Here is a 20,224-nt window from a genome sequence, read left to right as displayed (position 1 = left end):
AGTTTTGACTTTTCAGAGATATTTGGGGAAAGTAGTCTAAAGAATAACTTATTTTTTAATAACCTTAATTTCCACATCATTTAATAAAGAAATATTTAGTCATGGTACTGAATAAGCTCAATACTTTATACTGTTTTTGCTAAATATTCTGAGGTATTTTCATAATAAAATTAAAGGAAGGATATTACAGTTTTTGAAAACTACTTAAGTCAGACCACCCCGCCCCGCCGACAAATAATTCTAACATCTTAGAAATGAAGACAGTGAAGCCCAGAAGGGTTAAGATTCTACTCAAGGTAATCTAGATAGATTGGAGACTGCATTTTTGCTACTACTTTCTAATGAACCTAACTGCCTCAGTATTCTTAAAACATAAAGTCTATGTCAAATGCTGTCACAAATCACATCAGTGTGCTCTATTTTCCCTAGGCTTAGTAAGTAATCTCAATTCTTACCAAAGCCCTTGAACTTCAAAAGATCATCTAACTGCAAAAACATACATGACATTCATTTTGTACTTTCACAACTTAAATTATGGGGGCATTAAATTCAATATTATACTATACTACAAACCAATGATAATTAAGTAATACATCAAAGTCAAAATATGTGAATAATAAATTCAAAGATTTGATGATCATAAATAAAAAGTCTTCAAGTATACAAGATATAATAGAAACACCTTACAAAGTTGGTGAAGGGAAGAAAACTGCCAACCAGCATATGGTGAAGTTAGGATCTAAATTTACCTTCTACTAAGAAATCACCTGAGAAAACTTTTTCACTTATTTATCAAGTGAAATTTTATTAAGACCCTAAAATATACCAAGCGCTATTCTAAGCACTGGGGATGGAGTGTGTTGGACAAGAAAAATAAGATCTTATTCTCATGAAACTTATATCCTAGTAGCAAAACACAGGCAATAAACAAACAAGCAAAATATCAAATAATAAATGATATGGAGAAAATGTTACCGAGGGTTACAAGATAAAGAATGACTAGGTAACCACTTGAGATTAGATGATCAGCGAAGGCCTCATTAAGGAAATAATTTTTAGGTGAGCTCAGAATATCAAGAAAGGATGTACACACTCTAAGATTAGGACAGAAGAACATTCTCAGCACAGGAAACCACGTACAACGATCCCCAAATAGGCACCAACCTGGTGAGTTTGCAGAAGTAAGAAAAGGCCATGTGTCTGAAGCACAGTTAGTGAAAGCAAGGATGACTCAAGGTCAGAGAGAAAGGTGAAGGCCAGATCATACAGAGCCAAAGTTATCAGTCTGAACTTTTTATAGATAGAAACCTGAATTTGAAGTTAGAACTACAGTACTGTTAACTATGCTTTTTAATTATCAGTCTGGAACGGGACAATGCATTTTCATGAAGAAACTCAGATGTTTTACCAAAGAGTCACATGATTTGTTTTACTCTGTCTTCAATCTTGGCAAACTAACCTGTGTTAAGCACAGAGTGTTACAACCTCTAACTACAATTTCCTTCAAATGTAATCAAATGATGTAAATATTAGTGTGCAACAGGAATTGAAGAAAAGTTCAGCTTCAGTACTGGCCCTCACTGTGTGTTAGGTGGGCATCTTAAGGTTCCTTCCAACTACCTAAAATTTTTAATTTACCCTAATCCTTATTTCAATAAAGAGAGTGGTTTAAAACTCTAAATTCCTATAAATCCCTCAAGTTGACTGTATTATAATTACTAGTTTACTTTTGCCTCCCTAAATCCTAAGCTCTTTGATAGATAAGACTGTCTCATAATTATGAATACTCCCCTGGAAATTTTAACCTTTCACTCTATAGCATATAGTTTAAAAGGAATCTATTTTTGAACTTTAGTGGTTTAAAAAAAATAACAAAATTATACCTATTTGTTTTGCAGCCTGCAATATATCTTTTAAGTCTTCATTTACACTTTGCATTTCACTCTTCTCCAGCTTTTCATTCAAAAATTTTACAATCTTCATCCATGTCAGGTCCAAACCTACAATTTGTTCATGAAGTTTAGACCGCTTCAACTGAAATACAGAATAATACAGAAACATACTGATTAAAGGTTTTCTCAAATCTATCATTTATTACATATATTTTGCATTACATTATACAACTTGGCACTACCCACAAGAATTCAAAATTGTATCTACTCACATCCAAATTTACAGCTCCCAGAAGGAGCTTTATTTAACTGTGATTTAAAAGAATCTCATTTGTTTAAAGATATGTTTTTAAAAAGCTTCTTTTTTTTACAGTTTAATCACAATGAATACTCATTATGAAATCATTTTCATACGGCAAAGTAAAAAGCAAAAAGTCCAACATCCAGATAACAATCGGTAACACCCCATATACCTCTTTTCCATTTTCCTGCTCGTTTTTTTTTAATTTATTTTATTTATTTATTTGTTTGTTTGTTTTTGGTTGTGTTAGGTCTTCGTTTCTGTGCGAGGGCTTTCTCTAGTTACGGCAAGCGGGGGCCACTCTTCATCGCGGTGCGTGGGCCTCTCACTATCGCAGCCTCTCTTCTTGCGGAGCACAGGCTCCAGACGTGCAGGCTCAGCAGTTGTGGCTCATGGGCCCAGTTGCTCCGCGGCATGTGGGATCTTCCCAGACCAGGCCTCGAACCCGTGTTCCCTGCATTGGCAGGCAGATTCTCAACCACTGCGCCACCAGGAAAGCCCCCTCCTGCTCGTTTTAACATAGCTTAAACCATACTGTATATAAGAACTTTATGTGATGCTTTTTGATGAAAGGCATTTAAAGAAAATAAGACTCCTATGACAGGTTCAATATATTCAAATCACTATTGCTTTCCTAAGTCTGATCCTAGAACAAGTTAGGCATCCAGGAGATTCTTATCTATACACACACTTTCCTTGAGACTATAAATCCTTCCATTCTCAAGAACTGACACAGAAAGCAATAAAAATTTTACTTCACATCATTGGACTTGATCCATGGATTAAACTTCACGACGTCTTGTGACCAAATGGAAAGTAGCGGGTCTGACAGAAAACTGTAATTTTGCTCTTGGTTCTATTGACAATATTCCTATTACTTTCATAATTCACTATTACTTCCCTGCCTCAGTTTGCTAAACTGAAATGGAGCTAATTAATCTGGGTTTAGGGGGAGGAAAACAGGCAAATGTAGAGATGGAATAAGACTGGCCCTAAGTTGAATTAAGTTGTTATAATGGGTCATAGGTACACAAAGTTTCATGTTATTTTTCTCTCTCTTTTGTATATATTGGATATCTCCCAAGATAAAAAATTTCATTAAAATGAGGCTCATTATATCTGCCGCTTTCTTTCCTCAGAGGGGGGAAAAAGTGTTTAAAAGCCTACAAGAATAAATTAAACGACATGGGATGAGCATGTAGTCCTTATAACTTTCAAATTTTAAAATCTCCTGTTGCATCTCTTATATAAAATAACTTGTAGGGCTTCCCTGGTGGTGCAGTGGTTGAGAGTCTGCCTGCTGATGCAAGGGACACGGGTTCGTGCCCCGGTCCAGGAAGATCCCACATGCCGCGGAATGGCTGGGCCCGTGAGCCATGGTTGCTGAGCCTGCGTGTCCAGAGCCTGTGCTCCGCAACGGGAGAGGCCACAACAGTGAGAGGCCTGCGTACCGCAAAAAAAAAAAAAAAAAAAAAAAAAAAAAAACTTGTAAAGGGCCTTGGTTAGGCGATGAGAGGAAATATTTCAAGTTTAAGAGAGCAATATTAATTAACTGTATAGAATATATCCTTATTTTAATTGCTGTGAAAATGCAAAATAGCTCCCAGCATAAAGAAGGTTAACTGTTTTGTGTATAGAAAAATTCTGTATCATCATTAGAGGAAAAATCTACCTAAAGACTGTTACAAATCTTTTTTTTCCTAGTGTCAACCTTTGAGTGAAGCTATTAACTGTAAAACTGCGTAAGGGCTTTAAGCAATAAAATTCCAACCTACTAGGAAACAATGTTAATATTCTACAAGAGTCAAATAAGGAGTCAGAAAAGGGACTGCTGTTTTTTAAAAAACAGCATAGGGCCAGTTCCTTTATATACTAATATTAAATGGCTCATTCCTTCATATGCACAGTTCGTGGACCTTTAGGCCTATTACATCCACAACCAATTATAAGGACAAGACAGAAGTGAATTATGAGACCAGCTACAGAGCTTAAGAGATCAATATTCACACTTGATAAGAATTTGACCAGAGATCTGAAAACTTACTCAGATGATCTAGAGGTAAATTACTGGATTAAATTACAAAATTAATTGAGGCAGGTATCTTAGGAACAGAAAAGTTAACAAAGGATTCAATATCATAGTTCTGTTTGTTCTCTTTCACAATAAACTTATAAGTGCTTAAGATAAGTATTCCCATAGCAAACATCAATATGCACATTCCCCTTCTTGGTATAATACCAAAAAAGATAAAACTTTCCATTTTTAAAAATGCACACAGGACTTCGCTGGTGGTCCAGTGATTAAGAGTCAGCCTTCCAATGCAGGGGACGCGGGTTAGATCCCTGGTCGGGGAACTAAGATCCCGCATGCTGTGGGGCAACTAAGCCTGCACAACACAACTAGAGAGCCCACGCACCAAACTACTGAGCCTGCATGCCACAACGAGAGAAGCCCGCATGCCACAACAAAGACCCAATGCAGCCAAAAACAAACAAAAAAAAGCACACAGAATTGAGAAAAAGAATGCCAAATATTTGGCCGTATCTTATGTTTATAATGGTTTTCATCTAAAAAGTTTACCTGTAAGTCAGTCACTTCTTCATTATAATTATCTTGCTTGGTGACATTTGAAAAGGAGCGCAAGGCTCCTGTGAGACGAGGCAAAGCCATCTATTATTCAATCAGTGATCCATACATCGAGAAACCTGAAACTGAAACAAAACAAGATGATATTTATCTGTAGAGAGGAGGTGGGAGAGGTAATCAAATTCAACAAATTAGCCTGTACAAGAAAAAAAGAAACCAATTAGTTAAAAGCAATTGCTACCAATGTTGAAAAATTCTCCTGACACATTTTCTACCCAAGTAGTTTATTTAATAATGCATTAGCTTATAGGTGAAAAAGAAACAGACAAAAGAAACCCCCCTTGTTTGTGGGTACTACCATAACATTCCTTCAAATGAATTCTACCGATTCCTAAGTACAGGCGTCAAATACTGTATTACTACAGCCAATAATATTGAGAGAGATAAAAGCACCTGCCCATCTTTTCTCCAATTTCATTTTACATTCACTGATTTCATTTCACATTATCCCTTACTTTCAGTCTCACTGGCTTTTTCTCTTCTTAAAGTATCAAGCATGTTTCCACCTACTTGCATTTGCATTACTTGGAATGCTCTTCTGATCCTCATACAGCTGACTCCTTGACACAAAAGTCTTGGCTTAAAAGATGCCTCCTGAGATGGGGCCTTTCTTGACCACTCAATCTTAGACAGGGCAGCTACCCGGTTACTGTCTATCATAGTACAAAATTTCAATTATTTTTATAGGCACTAATTCATATTTTACATTCTCTTATTTATTTACTTATTTATATATTGTCTTACCCCACAAAGGGTAGGCTTCATGACAAAAAGAAGACCTTCATTTCACTGATCTCCCCTAGCAAACAGAACAGTACTAAAATATTTTTGGCACTCAGTAACTATTTGGTTAATAATAAAAGGAAGAAAAATGGAGAAAAGGAGACCATGGTAACATGGAGACTGAAGAATGAGAATAGAATTAGAGCAGCTGAGGAAGGGGAGAATTCCCAGGGAAAGAAAGAAGTCAGGTAATCTGACCTAATCTCCTTGTTTATATGCTAACAACTAAACAACTAATCTTTTCACAAATAGACTAATTATATTTACTATGAGGGGAGTCCTCATCTATGGAATACTCTTAGAGGGTTATCCTGGTTTAAGATAGCTTATTACAACAAAACTACAATGTTTATAAGGCATGACTCCCTGGAGAATGTCACATAAGCTATGTAAGTCCCTAGGACAGTTCTCGAATAGGGATGATTTTGCCCCCGATGGGACATTTGGCAATATCTGGTGACACTTTGGGACATCACATCTGGGGGGTTGGGAGGGTACTACTGTTTTCTGGTGGGTAGAGGCCAGTGATGCTGCTAAACATACTATAAGGCACAGGACAGCCTCCTCACAACAAAGAATTATCTAGTCCCAAATGTCAATAGTGCAGAGCTTATAAAAACCTACTCTAGTCTAAAATAGAGATGTTTTATAACCCAAACACTTCTCACAGTGTGAAAAGACCAACAAAACTCAATTAAGAGACCTCACTAATTGTTTGGGCCAAAGAGCATGTGTCTATTGTGAGACTGAAAGAAAGAACAACTAGGGGGACATATAGGATGTCTCAGACCACTCCCTGTTTCTGCTCTTCTTGATTGCATATACCCTTTGAAGTTACTACAAAGCTTAATACTTGGAAAAATCTCTGGCTCCTATATTAGTGTAATTAGATATAAAATAACTGTATGAAATGCTTAACAAAATAAGAGAGAAGTTAAAAATAATGAATAATAATAAAATGACTAGGCAAATTTGAAAATATAACTTTTAAAAATAAAAATACATACTTGTTAAATTAAAAACAATCAATATATGAGTTAAACAATAGATTAAATACAGTGAAAAGTGGTGACATGAGAGATCTGAAGAAATAACACAGTATGCTGTTACAACTAGAGAAAGTATACATTAAGTAGATCAAAGAGAAACAAGTCCAAATATATCGATACTCACAATAAATGTAAATGAATTAATCTTAACACCCAAAAGATTGACAGACTGAATTACTAAACAGCAATCAAGTAAACACTAGAGCTATACCTAAAATAGGACAGAGAAAGGTTGAAAGTTAAGAGATAGAATAAGATCCTCCTGTAAATAATAACCAAAAGTAGCTGGTAAATAATAACCAAATAAATAATAATAATATTTGGTTAAATAATAACCAAAAGTAGCTGGTGGCTATATCAATAGTATCAGATCAGACAAAACAGACTCTAAAAACGAAAGGTATTATTAGGGATGGGGGGAAAAACAAAACAAAACACTTCTCTACATAATAATAAAAGATACAGCTCACTAAGAAGATATAAAACTTTTGAACTTGCATGCCCTGATGGAATAACCTCAAAATAATTAAAACAAATAGACCTCCAAAAGAAAGTAACAAGTCCAACATCAAAGTGAAAGTTCAATAATTGATTAACTATTGATAGGTCAAATCAACAAAAATTCAACAAAAAATAGGGAACTTGAGCTGTGAAATTAGTAAATTTAACCTAACATATATGAAAATATATATTCTTTTGCAGGTACACTTGTAACAATTTTAAATGGTCTATGTATACAAGGCCATAAAGTAAATCTCAACAAATTTCAAAAAATAAGTATCATATAGATCAGGAGTCAACAAACTTTGCAGAAAGAGAGTAAATACTTAGGTTTGGCAGGCCACACGCAGTCTCTACTGTATAATCTTTGCTTTTTCTTTTCTTTAAAAAAACAAAACAGGGCCTCCCTGGTGGCGCAGTGGTTGAGAGTCCGCCTGCCGATGCAGGGGATACGGGTTCGTGCCCCGGTCTGGGAGGATCCCATATGCCGCGGAGCGGCTGGGCCCGTGAGCCACGGCCGCTGGGCCGGCGCGTCCGGAGCCTGTGCTCCGCAACGGGAGAGGCCACAGCAGTGAGAGGCCCGCATACCGCAAAAAAAGAAAAAAAAAAAAAAAAAAAAAAAACAAAACAAACAAAAAAACACCATTCTTGGGCTCAGGGTGACCAAATTAGTCTGCTGACCCCTGATATAGCTCATATTTTCTGAGCAAAGTACAATTAGATTAGAAATCAGAAACAAAAGATTAAAAAACATAGATGATTGCATTACAAATCTGTAAGGAAATGGTATGAGAATGGCTGGGGCAAAAAATGGATGGATTATCCACACCACACTGAAGAACTTTAATCAGAAAAGTAAAATAATCCAATTTGCAAATAAACTCCCTAGCTAGCTGACTTCAAATTTCAAGTATCCATTGGGAATGAATGTAGGAGAGCATTTCTGGAAACGAGATGATTCAGAGAACCACATCTGGATTTTTCTAACACTAGATAACATACTTTCTGGAGCATCTGGAAGAAGAAATGAAAGCAGGAGTCAGTGGACAGCAAAGAGACTCTCAAACTTTAGTGTGCATCAAAGTCACCGGAGGGCTTCTCAAATTGCTAAGCCCCACCACCCTATTCTTCACCTCCAAGTTTCTGATTCAGCAGATCAGATGGCACTGAGATGGGGCACAAAAATTTTATATTTCCAACAAATTCTCCAGTGATGCAGCAGGTCAAGGACCATACTTTGAGAACCAGTTTTAGAGATAGTATCTTTTATTCTGAAGTCACCATTCAATTTTGTCTCAAATCAATAGTAACCAAGGAGTTTCCGTCTATATTAAGAATTCGGTGGCTTGAATTAGGTTGCACAATCTGCTTCCCAGCAGTCTTTCTCAACAAGGTCTTACTGAAAGTGAACTGAATGACTTTTTTCTCAATTCTCCTACAGATGGAACATAGTTAATATCATACATTGAGAAGTAAAGCATACAATGTATGCCTTAGGGCACTGGAGTTTAAATTCTCTACCTAGACTTAGAGAATTCTATTCAAAGACAAGAACGCTATTCATGATGACTGACATTAAGTCAGAAGTCTTTAAAGAAAGGTCTTGACACTAAACTGAACAGTATTCTGCCTCGGAACCTACTTTTTAACCACACACGTTAGTGCTTTCAAAATGTAGAATCACAACAAGAGACATGGGATATATGGACTATTCTGCCTCAGGCAAGGTCTTATGAATTAACAAGTATTTGGGACCACTACTTTCATCATTTTTGACATATCTCACAATAATCTGAATGTCCTGTCCCTCTCTTTAAAAAGCAGGCAGTAAGATTTCATTGATTTTTACTCTAATTCACAAACCTAACAAACCCTAACAAAACAAGATACCGCTCACACGCTCACACTGAAACTCTAAGAAGAGATCTAACAATGGGGCCTGGTAATGAGATCACACTGTTATACACTGCACTAACAGGAAAACTCTAAAGCTTCCTGAGCGCTCATCAAAATAATCAGTATGAATTATACTTGCCAAAAAATGAAGTAAAGCACATTACTTGGTTTTCTAATTTGGTTTTATCTATTTTCTTCCTCCCGTTAAATGACCAACACTGTAAAATGTAACAGCTCATTTCCTCATAGTCACCTATAAATCATTTATTCACAAATACTTGAGTATCTCCTATCTAGTAGGAACTGTGCTAGGCACTGAGTATAAATAAGGCTTACAGAACTCTGTTCTTCAAAACTCATTGTATTCTGTACCAGTAAAAAGATCACCAACATTTAAGGGTATCTGAAATGTATAAAGGTCAAAATGAGAAAGCCAATTTTAAATCTTTGATTATTCATTTAATCAGCAAATATCTATAGATCACCCACAATATATTAGATACACTGCAAGGATCTAGAGATTAAAAGAAAAAAAATTTTGGTATGACTGCAGCTGCCCTAAATAACAAGTTTACAGTATGGTTGAAAAGAAAGAAAAATAGTTGCAATAATTGTGCAGATATAACTGCAGGAAGACAAGGGAGAAAACACCTAAGAGGGTGAGAAGGAAGGTAGATAAGAAGGAAGGAAATTGAGATTTAAAGGACTTGAATGAGCTGGCCTGGTGGGGAAGAAAAGGTTATTCCAAGGTAGAGATATAAAGAAGAAAACTAAAATAACAGATTATTGCATAAAAAATCCCTATATAATAGTGCATTTGGAGACTCATGAAATAAGACTAAAGATGTAAGCAGAAATCCAACAACATGTCTCAATTTAAGCATTTTTTTATCCTGATAAAAAATTTAACACATTGTACAAAAATGACTCAAATATAAGTGTAGTGAACAGATGAAAGGTGGGGTCAAACTGAAGACAAGCAAACCAGTTGGAAAGTTTTTTCAAGAAACCAGGTGAGAGACAGAGGATACAACTGAGGCAGGGAAAGGCAGAAAAGGATGGATCTGAGAGATACTTATATTTGGGAGATAGAATAAATTCACGGGACAGGATGTGAAGATCAAGGGGAAAAGGGCAGGACATCCATATTTCTGGTTCAGGAGAAGCAGAACAGCAGAGTGTATGGGTACAGAGGGCAAACTGGAAGACGAAAGATGATTAATTCTGCTTTGGAAAGTTTTGATCATGGTCCATCAAGTGGGATATACAGTTTGGGGTTTCCTATCACAGGTCTGGGCTGGAAGTACAGAATTTAGTGTTATCACTTCAACGTAGTTAAAAGCATGGATGAACATATTCCTTTAAGTCAAATTATTTATATGTATAAACCTGTGGACCCTCTCCCTAAGAAAAGAGACATACACACATATAAACATTTTGTAATTCATTTCAGAGGCTGCATGAATGTCATGAAACCTATCCATGTACCCCGAAAAACCTCTTGAGAGTAGACAGTACAGGGCCAAGGACAGAGTCCTAAGAGATCAGCAAAGAGCTGTCATATGAAGAAAGTGGTATCACATGAAAAAAGAAAGTTTCAAGTCATGCTACAGAGTCCAGTGTACTTAGCCACTCTCAAGTCTTAGATGACTTTAGTACACATAGTTTCAAAAAAAATGGTCAGAGAAAGAAAATTTCAGTGGGTGAAAGATAAATGGAGGGCTTCCCTGGTGGCACAGTGGTTAAGAATCCACCAGCCAACGCAGGGGACATGGGTTCGAGCCCTGGTCCGGGAAGACCCCCCATGCTGCAGAGTAACTAAGCCCATGCGCCACAACTACTGAGCCTGCACTCTAGAGCCCGTGAGCCACAACTACTGAAGCCCGCACACCTAGAGCCAGTGCTCCACAACAGAGAAGCCACTGCAATGAGAAGCCCGTGCACCATAAGAAGAGTAGCCCCTGCTCGCCACAACTAGAGAAAGCCCGTGCGCAGCAACAAAGACCCAACGCAGCCAAAAATAAAAATAAAAATAAATGTATTTAAAGAAAAGATAAACAGAAAGGGAGGAAATGGGGAAATAAAATGGGTACTAGCTACTCTTTCAAGGAACTTGGTTGAAAAGAAAAGGAGAAGAGGCAAGAAATAGCGAAATGCATGCGGTTGAGAGTTTTTAGAAATACAGGACAGAGTTGAGCACAATTCTATAACCAGAGTAGAGCCAATAGGGAAAGAGAGAGAGGTTGAATAACCAGAAGAAAGACTATGACTTAGGGGAGTAGGGTCCCTGAGAATGCAGGAGAGAGAATCATGGTTCTAGAGATAAGACTTGGATGGAAGGATGAGCATGGAGGGATGGATGAGTCAAAGTGCAGGTATATTCGTAATATGGGAAGCAGAAGGTGCATGGGGGAGAAGAAATATGGTAAAAGAGAGTTCCACCAAAATGACTATTTTCTTTGGGATCTGCCAAGACTATTCAAAAGACGATGAGGGCTTCCCTGGTGGCACAGCGGTTGAGAGTCTGCTTGCCGATGCAGGGGACACGGGTTGGTGCCCCAGTCTGGGAAGATCCCACATGCCGCGGAACGGCTGGGCCCATGAGCCATGGCCGCTGAGCCTGCGCGTCCAGAGCCTGTGCTCCGCAACGGGAGAGGCCACAACAGTGGGAGGCCCACAAAAAAAAAAAAGATGAGATGGAATTTTTAAAGACAGAGGCAAAAGTTTGACCTTACCACCAAAAATGAGAGGAAATTGATTAATTAACCATAAAAGGATTTTTCAGGTGGCAAATGAATGCTCATTCATACCGGAAACCATAAATTTAGAATGGCAACAATCTGGCAAAGGAATGAAGGTTGGTATCATAGAGGGTTAAGGCTTTATAACACAGGGACAGTAGGAGGACAGTGGAGCCTAAATGATGCGCATGATTAAGTGCTGGATTTGAGATCCAAAGGAAAGGAAAAAACATTCACCTAGGAGGTCTTAAAGATACAACGTCATAATGTTATGGTTAAAATTTCTGATATATAAGACACAGTGAATGCTCATCAAGATAAACGGGACTGCAAAGCAATTGTTACCACAGTAATTTTTATTCCACATTTAGTATGGCCTACTAAATGACAAATGTACACATAAAAAAATCCCTCAGAACAAATATAATTGCTAAAAGACTGAAACCCTAAAAGTCAATTTTTTCCTGTTGGCCTGAAGTACCCCTCACTATGGTTATCTGAATGAATCTTTACAGTGATTAGATATATGTACAGATAAAAAGGAACTGTCTCGAAGAAGTTAACTGCCCTTTTTAACATTCAAATAGGGAAGATAAAAATTTGACAGTAATGCATTTCCCTTTGTGAAATGATATTAACCAATAATGAGTAGGTTAGAATTCTAGTACACATTATTTTGAAGTATCACATAAAAAATTGTAAGATTTATTCTTCATATTCCAAACCTGTGTTTCTCAACTCTAAAAAGGGTCTAACAGATTGATAGCAACTTTAGGAAAATATAATTACAGTATTTTTTATTATAAAAAATTAACAAAAACTCCAGAAGAGACAAACCATACTTCCTAATGAGTATAAAGCCAAGCAATTACTTGTTGGTGATCATGGATACCAGGTAATTATTAGGAAGAAAAAAAAAATGTAAAAGGGATATAATGTAGGTAAGGAATAAAAACACTGTAAAGAAGGAGTAGCCTATGAATGGAGTAAAAATTAGAATTTAAAATTTCAGTACTTAAAATAGAATTATATGCCCACAAACCATATTGTTAAAAAAAGTAAGCTAAAATATTTATATTTTAATTCACCAGTTTAAAAAATCGAGCCATGGGCTTCACTGGTGGCACAGTGGTTGGGAATCTGCCTGCCAGTGCAGGCAACACAGGTTCGAGCCCTGGTCCGGGAAGATCCCATATGCCACGGAGCAACTAAGCCCGTGCGCCACAACTACTGAGGCTGCACTCTAGAGCCCACAAGCCACAACTACTGCAGCCCACACACCTACAGCCCGTGCTCCGCAACAAGAGAAGTCACCGCAATGAGAAGCCTGTGCACCACAACGAAGAGTGGCCCCGCTCGCCACAACTAGAGAAACCCCGCGTGCAGCAACGAAGACCCAACACAGCCAAAAATAAATAAATAAAATAAATTTATTTTTAAAAAGTTTAAAAAATCAAGTTGTGATATAGTTTACACTGTTTAGATCAGAATTCAGAAAACATCAGCCTTAATAGCCTTAATATATGTAAAACATTATATATATAATCCTCTATTATGCCATTTCAAAAGGGGGTGGTTTTTTTCATGGTAAATCCTAAAGAAAATTTTAACTTAATCGTATTGAACTTGTATTCCTTACTTTTATTGTACCTTATTGCCACCAATTGGTTAATGTAGTGGAGTCACATTACAGGTGCATTTCATTATTTGAATCAATCAAACATAAGAGGGCAAATATAAGGCACAGACAGACATAAACAGTAATATTAGAGATTCTGCCCACTATTTCATGTACTCAATACATGCTCTAGAGTGAATGGGGGTGAGCAACAAGAATATGATGCTCTCTTAATCTGTTTCAATCACTACATGCATATCAAACTGAGAATCTTGCTGCACTGCATGACTCCAATGTTTAAAACTAAGCTCCCTTTTAAAAAAATATACAACATGGCCATTAAACACAAGCCAACTTTTTCATCTGGTACACCCTCAGAAACTGTGATATGTTCCAAGTTTGGAGGAAAAATGTGGCTGCATACAACATATTGAGAGACAGTATGTTGTGACAACCTGGTGTCCTCCTAAAGAATTTTCAAGGCAAATTTTAACTATTTATAGTTTCCAGCCAACAATTTCACTTTAGATCCTAACTCATTCTTAAGCATGAAGCAACTGCTCTTGAATAGTTTCCAGTCAAATTAGAAAACACACTCAGAGCATGGAGAACAGAGAAAGAAAGGGAAAGATGATTAAGTATATACATATATACTTTTTTTTTTTTTTTTTTGAAGAGCTTTGAGTAGGGGAATGACAAGATTAGGTTTGCTAGAAAAGTCAGAGAATAGTGTAAAGGTGAGGATGGATGGATTGTCAGGGGATTTAGGAGAGTTAGAAGCAGAAATTTAGTAAGGAAGTTGTAGGGAGAAGAGAGAATGAAAGTGTGAACTTGAGCAGTGATAAAGTGGATGGAAAGGAGAAAATGAATTCAGGGGAATTTTAGTATTTTAGAACAAAATAGTTTTTTCCCACAGTGGTTTGAATGTGTGCTAAAAGATAGTAATATAGGAAACCGAGGGAAACAGGAGGCAAAAGACACATGAGTAAGAGGATGAAAAGGGATGGAAAGAGAAACACTCAAAAAAAGTAATGAAAATATGGGTAGAAGCAGAGGGATATTAAAAGACAGAAAATGGAGAAGAAAATGGGTGGGCGAAGATCAAATGGCAAAGGCTGAAATAACCTAACTGATTTTTTTTTAATTATTGGGCAAATTTTATAATTTACTTCCACTTTATATTATTCCTTTGATTCTTATGGATGTGTCTCAGGTTTCTGAAATATCCAGTACCATCTCTTTTATATTATCATTAATCAAGAAATAATTATTAAATGGAAGGGAGGGAAAAGAGTTGAGTTGTATGAGTTGCCCATTCTTCTTACTTGGTGCCCTGCAGTAAAGCCTGTACTTTCCTTCACCACAACCTGTTGTTAGTAGATTGGCTTTGTTGCATAGTGGGCAAAAATGGTCAGAGAGATACAAAATTACTGGCTTTATAGATAGAGGAAAGGGACATTAAGACAAGGCATTTGGCAGTGCTTGGAAGATGGAAAAGATAAAGTCATGGATTCTCCCCTAGAGCCTCCAGAAAGGAATGCTCGTGCCTCGATTTTAGCCAGACCTGTGCTGTACTCCTGATGTAAAGAATAGAAAGATAATGAATCCATATATACTTTTTGTATAAATCAAAATTTATAATGGCTTGTTAAGAATAAAATTTATATAAATGAGATTGTTGTTCTCTAACTTTTCCCTCCAATTACTTACTTATATCAACTCCAGGTTTCCCATCCAAAGGTGGGGGAGAAAACCTAGCCAGGCTCATAACTATAAACCAGAGTCTACAGAAGACCTCCATGGTTATATTAATTTTACTTTTAACAAAGGATAAGAAAAGTTTTCTTTTAAATGTTCTTGGGAAAATAAGAGGCTAGAATAATGAATCAGCACAGGAGAACAAGAATAGTCAGAAAGAACATCCCACAAGGAACAAACCAGCACACAATACTGTAGAGAACACAGGGAGGAGACCCACAACATACGAAGCAGTACATATTTTCATTCCAGTGAAAAAGGTCTGGGGCCAGATTAGCTGAGAAAGGCAACATTCTCATTCAATCCCAATCTATGGGCCTCTTAAAGACAGACCCAAGGAATTTGTGCCTGTCCCCTAATAAGCCCTGAAAAGATTAATTTGAATTGAAACCTCTCAGGAGGTACCCTCATACACCAAACCAAAGCTCATGTGATGCTCTGGAGGAAGCCTTAGCTGTTTAGACAAAGAATTATCATGACCTTGTACACTTACTTGTTTCTCTGTACCACAATTATACAGAACACTACTACATTCCTGAATATGAGCTCTGGTGATCTTTTAGAAATCTGATGCAAGTTTTTAAACTCAAACAACTAGGATTATACACTCTAAATCCAAAAAAGTATTTACCAAAGGATATGATGGCTTTGATCTTTACTTACTGTTTTATGCATAGTAGAGGAAATTCTATTTTTTTAACATCTTTATTGGCGTATAATACCTTTACAATGCTATATATCCCCATATGCCCTCCCTGTTGCGACTCCCTCCCACACTCCCTATCCCACCCCTCTAGGTGGTCACAAAACACTGAGCTGATCTCCCTGTGCTATGTGGCTGCTTCCCACTAGCTATCTATTTTACATTTGGTAGTGTATATATGTCCATGCAACTCTCTCATTTCAACCCAGTTTACCCTTCCCCCTCCCCGTGTCCTCAAGTCCATTCTCTGTCTGTGTCTTTATTCCTGTCCTGCCCCTAGGTTCTTCAGAACTTTTTTTTTTTTGGATTCTATATATATGTATTAGCCTACAGTATTTGTTTTTGTCTGTCTGACTTACTTCACTCTATATGACAGACTCTAGGTTCATCCACCTCACTACAAATAACTCAATTTCGTTTCTGTTTATGGCTGAGTAATATTCCATTCTATATATGTGCAACATCTTCTTTATCCATTCATCACTTAATGGACACTTAGGTTGCTTCCATGTCCTGGCTATTGTAAATAGTGCTGCAATGGACACTGTGGTCATGACTCTTTTTGAATTACAGTTTTCTCCGGGTATATGCCCAGTACTGGGATTGCTGGGTCGTATGGTAGTTCTATTTTTAGTTTTTTAAGGAACCTCCATACTGTTCTCCCTAGTGGCTGCATCAATTTACACTCCCACCAACTGTGCGAGAGGGTTCCCTTTTCTCCACACCCTCTCCAGCATTTATTGTTTGTAGATTTTTTGATGATGGCCATTCTGACCACTGTGAGGTGATACCTCATTGTAGATTTGATTTGCATTTCTCTAATGATTAGTGATGTTGAGTATCCTTTCATGTGTTTGATGGCAATCTGTATTTGATGGCAATCTGTATATCTTCTTTGGAGAAATGTCTATTTAGTCTTCTGCCCATTTTTGGATTGGTTTTTTTTTTTTGATATCGAGCTGCATAAGCTGCTTGTATATTTTGGAGATTAATCCTCTGTCAGTTGCTTCACTTGCAAATATTTTCTCCCATTCTGAGGGTTACCCTTTTCGTCTTGTTTAAGGTTTCATTTGTTGTGCAAAAGCTTTTAAATTTCATTAGGTCCCATTTCTTTATTTTTGTTTTTATTTCCCTTTCTCTAGGAGGTGGATGTAAAAGGATCTTGCTGTGATTTATGTCATGAGTATTCTGCCTATGTTTTCCTCTAAGAATTTTATAGTATCTGGCCTTACATTTAGGTCTTTAATCCATTTTGTTTATTTTTGTGTATGGTGTTAGGGAGTGTTTAATTTCATTCTTTTACATGTAGCTGTCCAGTTTTCCCAGCACAGCTTATTAAAGAGGCTTTCTTTTCTCCATTGTTTATTCTTCACTCCTTTATCAAAGATGAGGTAACCATAGGTGGATGGGTTTATCTCTGGGCTTTCTATCCTGTTCCATTGATCTATATTTCTGTTTTTGTGCCAGTACCATACTGTCTTGATTACTGTAGCTTTGTAGTATAGTCTGAAGTCAGAGAGCCTGATTCCTCCAGCTCCATTTTTCTTTCTCAAGATTGCTTTGGGGGGCTTCCCCGGTGGCGCAGTGGTTGAGAGTCCGCCTGCCGATGCAGGGGACACAGGTTCGTGCCCCGGTCTGGGAAGATCCCACGTGCCGTGGAGCGGCTAGGCCCGTGAGCCGTGGCCAATGAGCCTGCGCGTCCGGAGTCTGTGCTCTGCAACAGGAGAGGCCACAACAGTGAGAGGCCCGCGTACCGCGAAAAAAAAAAAAAAAAAAAAAAAGATTGCTTTGGCTATTGGGGGTCTTTTGTAGTCCAAAAAATTGTGAAAATTTTTTTCTACTTCTGTGAAAAATGCCATTGGTAGTCTGATAGGGATTGCAGTGAATCTGTCAATTGATGTGGGTAGTATAGTCATTTTCACAATGGTGATTCTTCCAATCCAAGAACATGGTATATCTCTCCATCTGTTTGTATCGTCTTTAATTTCTTTCATCAGTGTCTTATAGTTTTCTGCATATAGGTCTTTTGTCTCCTTAGGTAGGTTTATTCCTAGGTATTTTATTCTTTTTGTTGCAGTGGTAAATGGGAATGTTTCCTTAATTTCTCTTTAAGATTTTTTATCATTAGTATATGGGAATGCAAGAGTTTTCTGTGCATTACTTTTGTATCTTGCTACTTTACCAAATTCATTGATTAGCTGTAGTAGTTTTCTGGTAGCATCTTTAGGATTATCTATGTATAGCATCATGTCATCTGGAAACAGTGACAGTATTATTTCTTCTTTGCCGATTTGCATTTCTTTTATTTCTTTTTCATCTCTGATGCTGTGGCTAAAACTTCCAAAATGATGTTGAATAATATTGGTGAGAGTGGGCAACCTTGTCTTGCTCCTGATCTTAGTGGAAATGGTGTCAGTTTTTCAACACTGAGAAGGATGTTGGCTGTGGGTTTGTCATATATGGCCTTTATTATGTTGAGGTAAGTGCCCTCTATGACTACTTTCTGGAGGGTTTTTATCATAAATGGGTGTTGAATTTTGTCGAAAGCTTTTTCTGCATCTATTGAGATGATCATATGGTTTTTCTCCTTCAATTAGTTAATATGGTTTATCACATTAATTGATTTGCATATATTGAAGAATCCTTGCATTCCTGGAATAAACCCCACTTGATCATGCGGTATGATCCTTTCAATAGGCTGGTTGGATTCTGTTTGCTAGTATTTTGTTGAGGATTTTTGCATCTATGTTCATCAGTGATATTGGCCTGTAGTTTTCTTTTTTTGTGACATCTTTGTCTAGTTTTGGTATCAGGGTAATGGTGGCCTCATAGAATGAGTTTGGGAGTGTTCCTCCCTCTGCTATATTTTGGAAGAGTTTGAGAAGGATAGGTGTTACCTCTTCTCTTAATGTTTGATAGAATTTGCCTGTGAAGCCATCTGGTCCTGGGCTTTTGTCTGTTGGAAGACTCTTAATCACAGTTTCAATTTCAGTGCTTGTGATTGGTCTGTTTTTATTTTCTATTTCTTCCTGGTTCAGTCTCGTATGGTTATGCTTTTCTAAGAATTTGTCCATTTCTTCCAAGTTGTCCATTTTATTGGCATAGAGTTGCTTGTAGTAATCTCTCGTGATCCTTTGTATTTCTGCAGTGTCAGTTGTTACTTCCTTTTCATTTCTAATTCTACTGATTTGAGTCTTCTCCCTTTTTTTCTTCATGAGTCTGGCTAATGTTTTATCAATTTTGTTTATCTTCCCAAAGAACCAGCTTTTAGTTTTACTGATCTTTGCTACTGTTTTCTTCTTTTTTATTAATTTTGATCTGATCCTTATGATTTCTTTCCTCCTGCTAACTTTAGGGGTTTTATTCTTTTGTTCTCCTTTCTCTAATTGCTTTAGGTGAAATGTTAGGTTGCTTATTTGAGATGTTTCTTGTTTCTTAAGGTAGGATTGTATTGCTATAAACTTCCCTCGTAGAAGTGCTTTTGTTGCATCCCATAGGTTTGGGGTTGTCGTGTTTTTATTCTCATTTGTTTCTAGGTATTTTCTGATTTCCTCTTTGATTTCTTCAGTGATCTCTTGGTTATTTAGTAGTGTATTTTTTAGCTTCCATGTGTTTGTATTTTTTATAGTTTTTTTTCCTGTAACTGATATCTAGTCTTAAAGTGTTACAGTTGGAAAAGATACTTGATATGATTTCAATTTTCTTAAATTTACCAAGGCTTGATTTGTGACCCAAGATATGATCTACCCTGGAAAATGTCCCATGAGCACTTGAGAAGAAAGTACATTCTGTTGTTGTTGGATGGAATGTCCTATAAATATCAATGAAGTCCATCTTGTTTAATATGTCATTTAAAGCTTGTGTTTCCTCATTTACTTTCATTTTGGATGATCTGTCCATTGGTGAAAGTGTGGTGTTAAAGTCCCCTACTATTATTGTGTTATTGTCAATTTCCCCGTTTATGGCTGTTAGCATTTGCCTTATGTACTGAGCTGCTCCTATGCAGGGTGCATAAATATTTACAATTGTTATATCTTCTTCTTGGATTGATCCCTTGATCATTATGCAGTGTCTTTCTTTGTCTTTTGTAATAGTCTTTATTTTAAAGTCTATTTTGTCTGTTATGAAAATTGCTACTCCAGCTTTCTTTTCATTTCCATTTGCATGGAATACCTTTTTCCATCCCCTCACTTTCATTCTGTATGTGTTCCTGGGTCTGAAGTGGGTCTCTTGTAGACAGCATATGTACCGGCCTTGTTTTTGTATCCATTCAGCCAGTCTATGTCTTCTGGTTGGAGGATTTAATCCATTTACATTTAAGGTAATTAGCGATAT

General features: G+C 37.0%; 1 protein-coding gene across 1 annotated transcript in view; it reads right to left on the bottom strand.

The window, feature by feature from the left end:
- Positions 1-20,224, bottom strand: part of ASCC3 (activating signal cointegrator 1 complex subunit 3) — a 333,322-nt gene that overhangs the window by 299,444 nt on the left and 13,654 nt on the right. The window contains exons 2-3 of the mRNA XM_082633455.1: positions 4,775-4,905; positions 1,884-2,034 (exon numbers count right to left, since the gene is read on the bottom strand). Of these exons, the coding sequence (XP_082489581.1) occupies positions 1,884-2,034; positions 4,775-4,864 (241 nt within the window). The 5' untranslated portion in view covers positions 4,865-4,905. The remainder of the gene's footprint in view (positions 1-1,883; positions 2,035-4,774; positions 4,906-20,224) is intronic.

This window comes from Mesoplodon mirus (genome assembly GCF_964341445.2).
Source record: "Mesoplodon mirus genome assembly, chromosome: 10".
NCBI classification, from domain to species: Eukaryota; Metazoa; Chordata; class Mammalia; order Artiodactyla; family Ziphiidae; genus Mesoplodon; species Mesoplodon mirus.
Note: the sequence above shows the minus strand (reverse complement) of the source record. Positions and strands in the feature narration are given on the sequence as shown.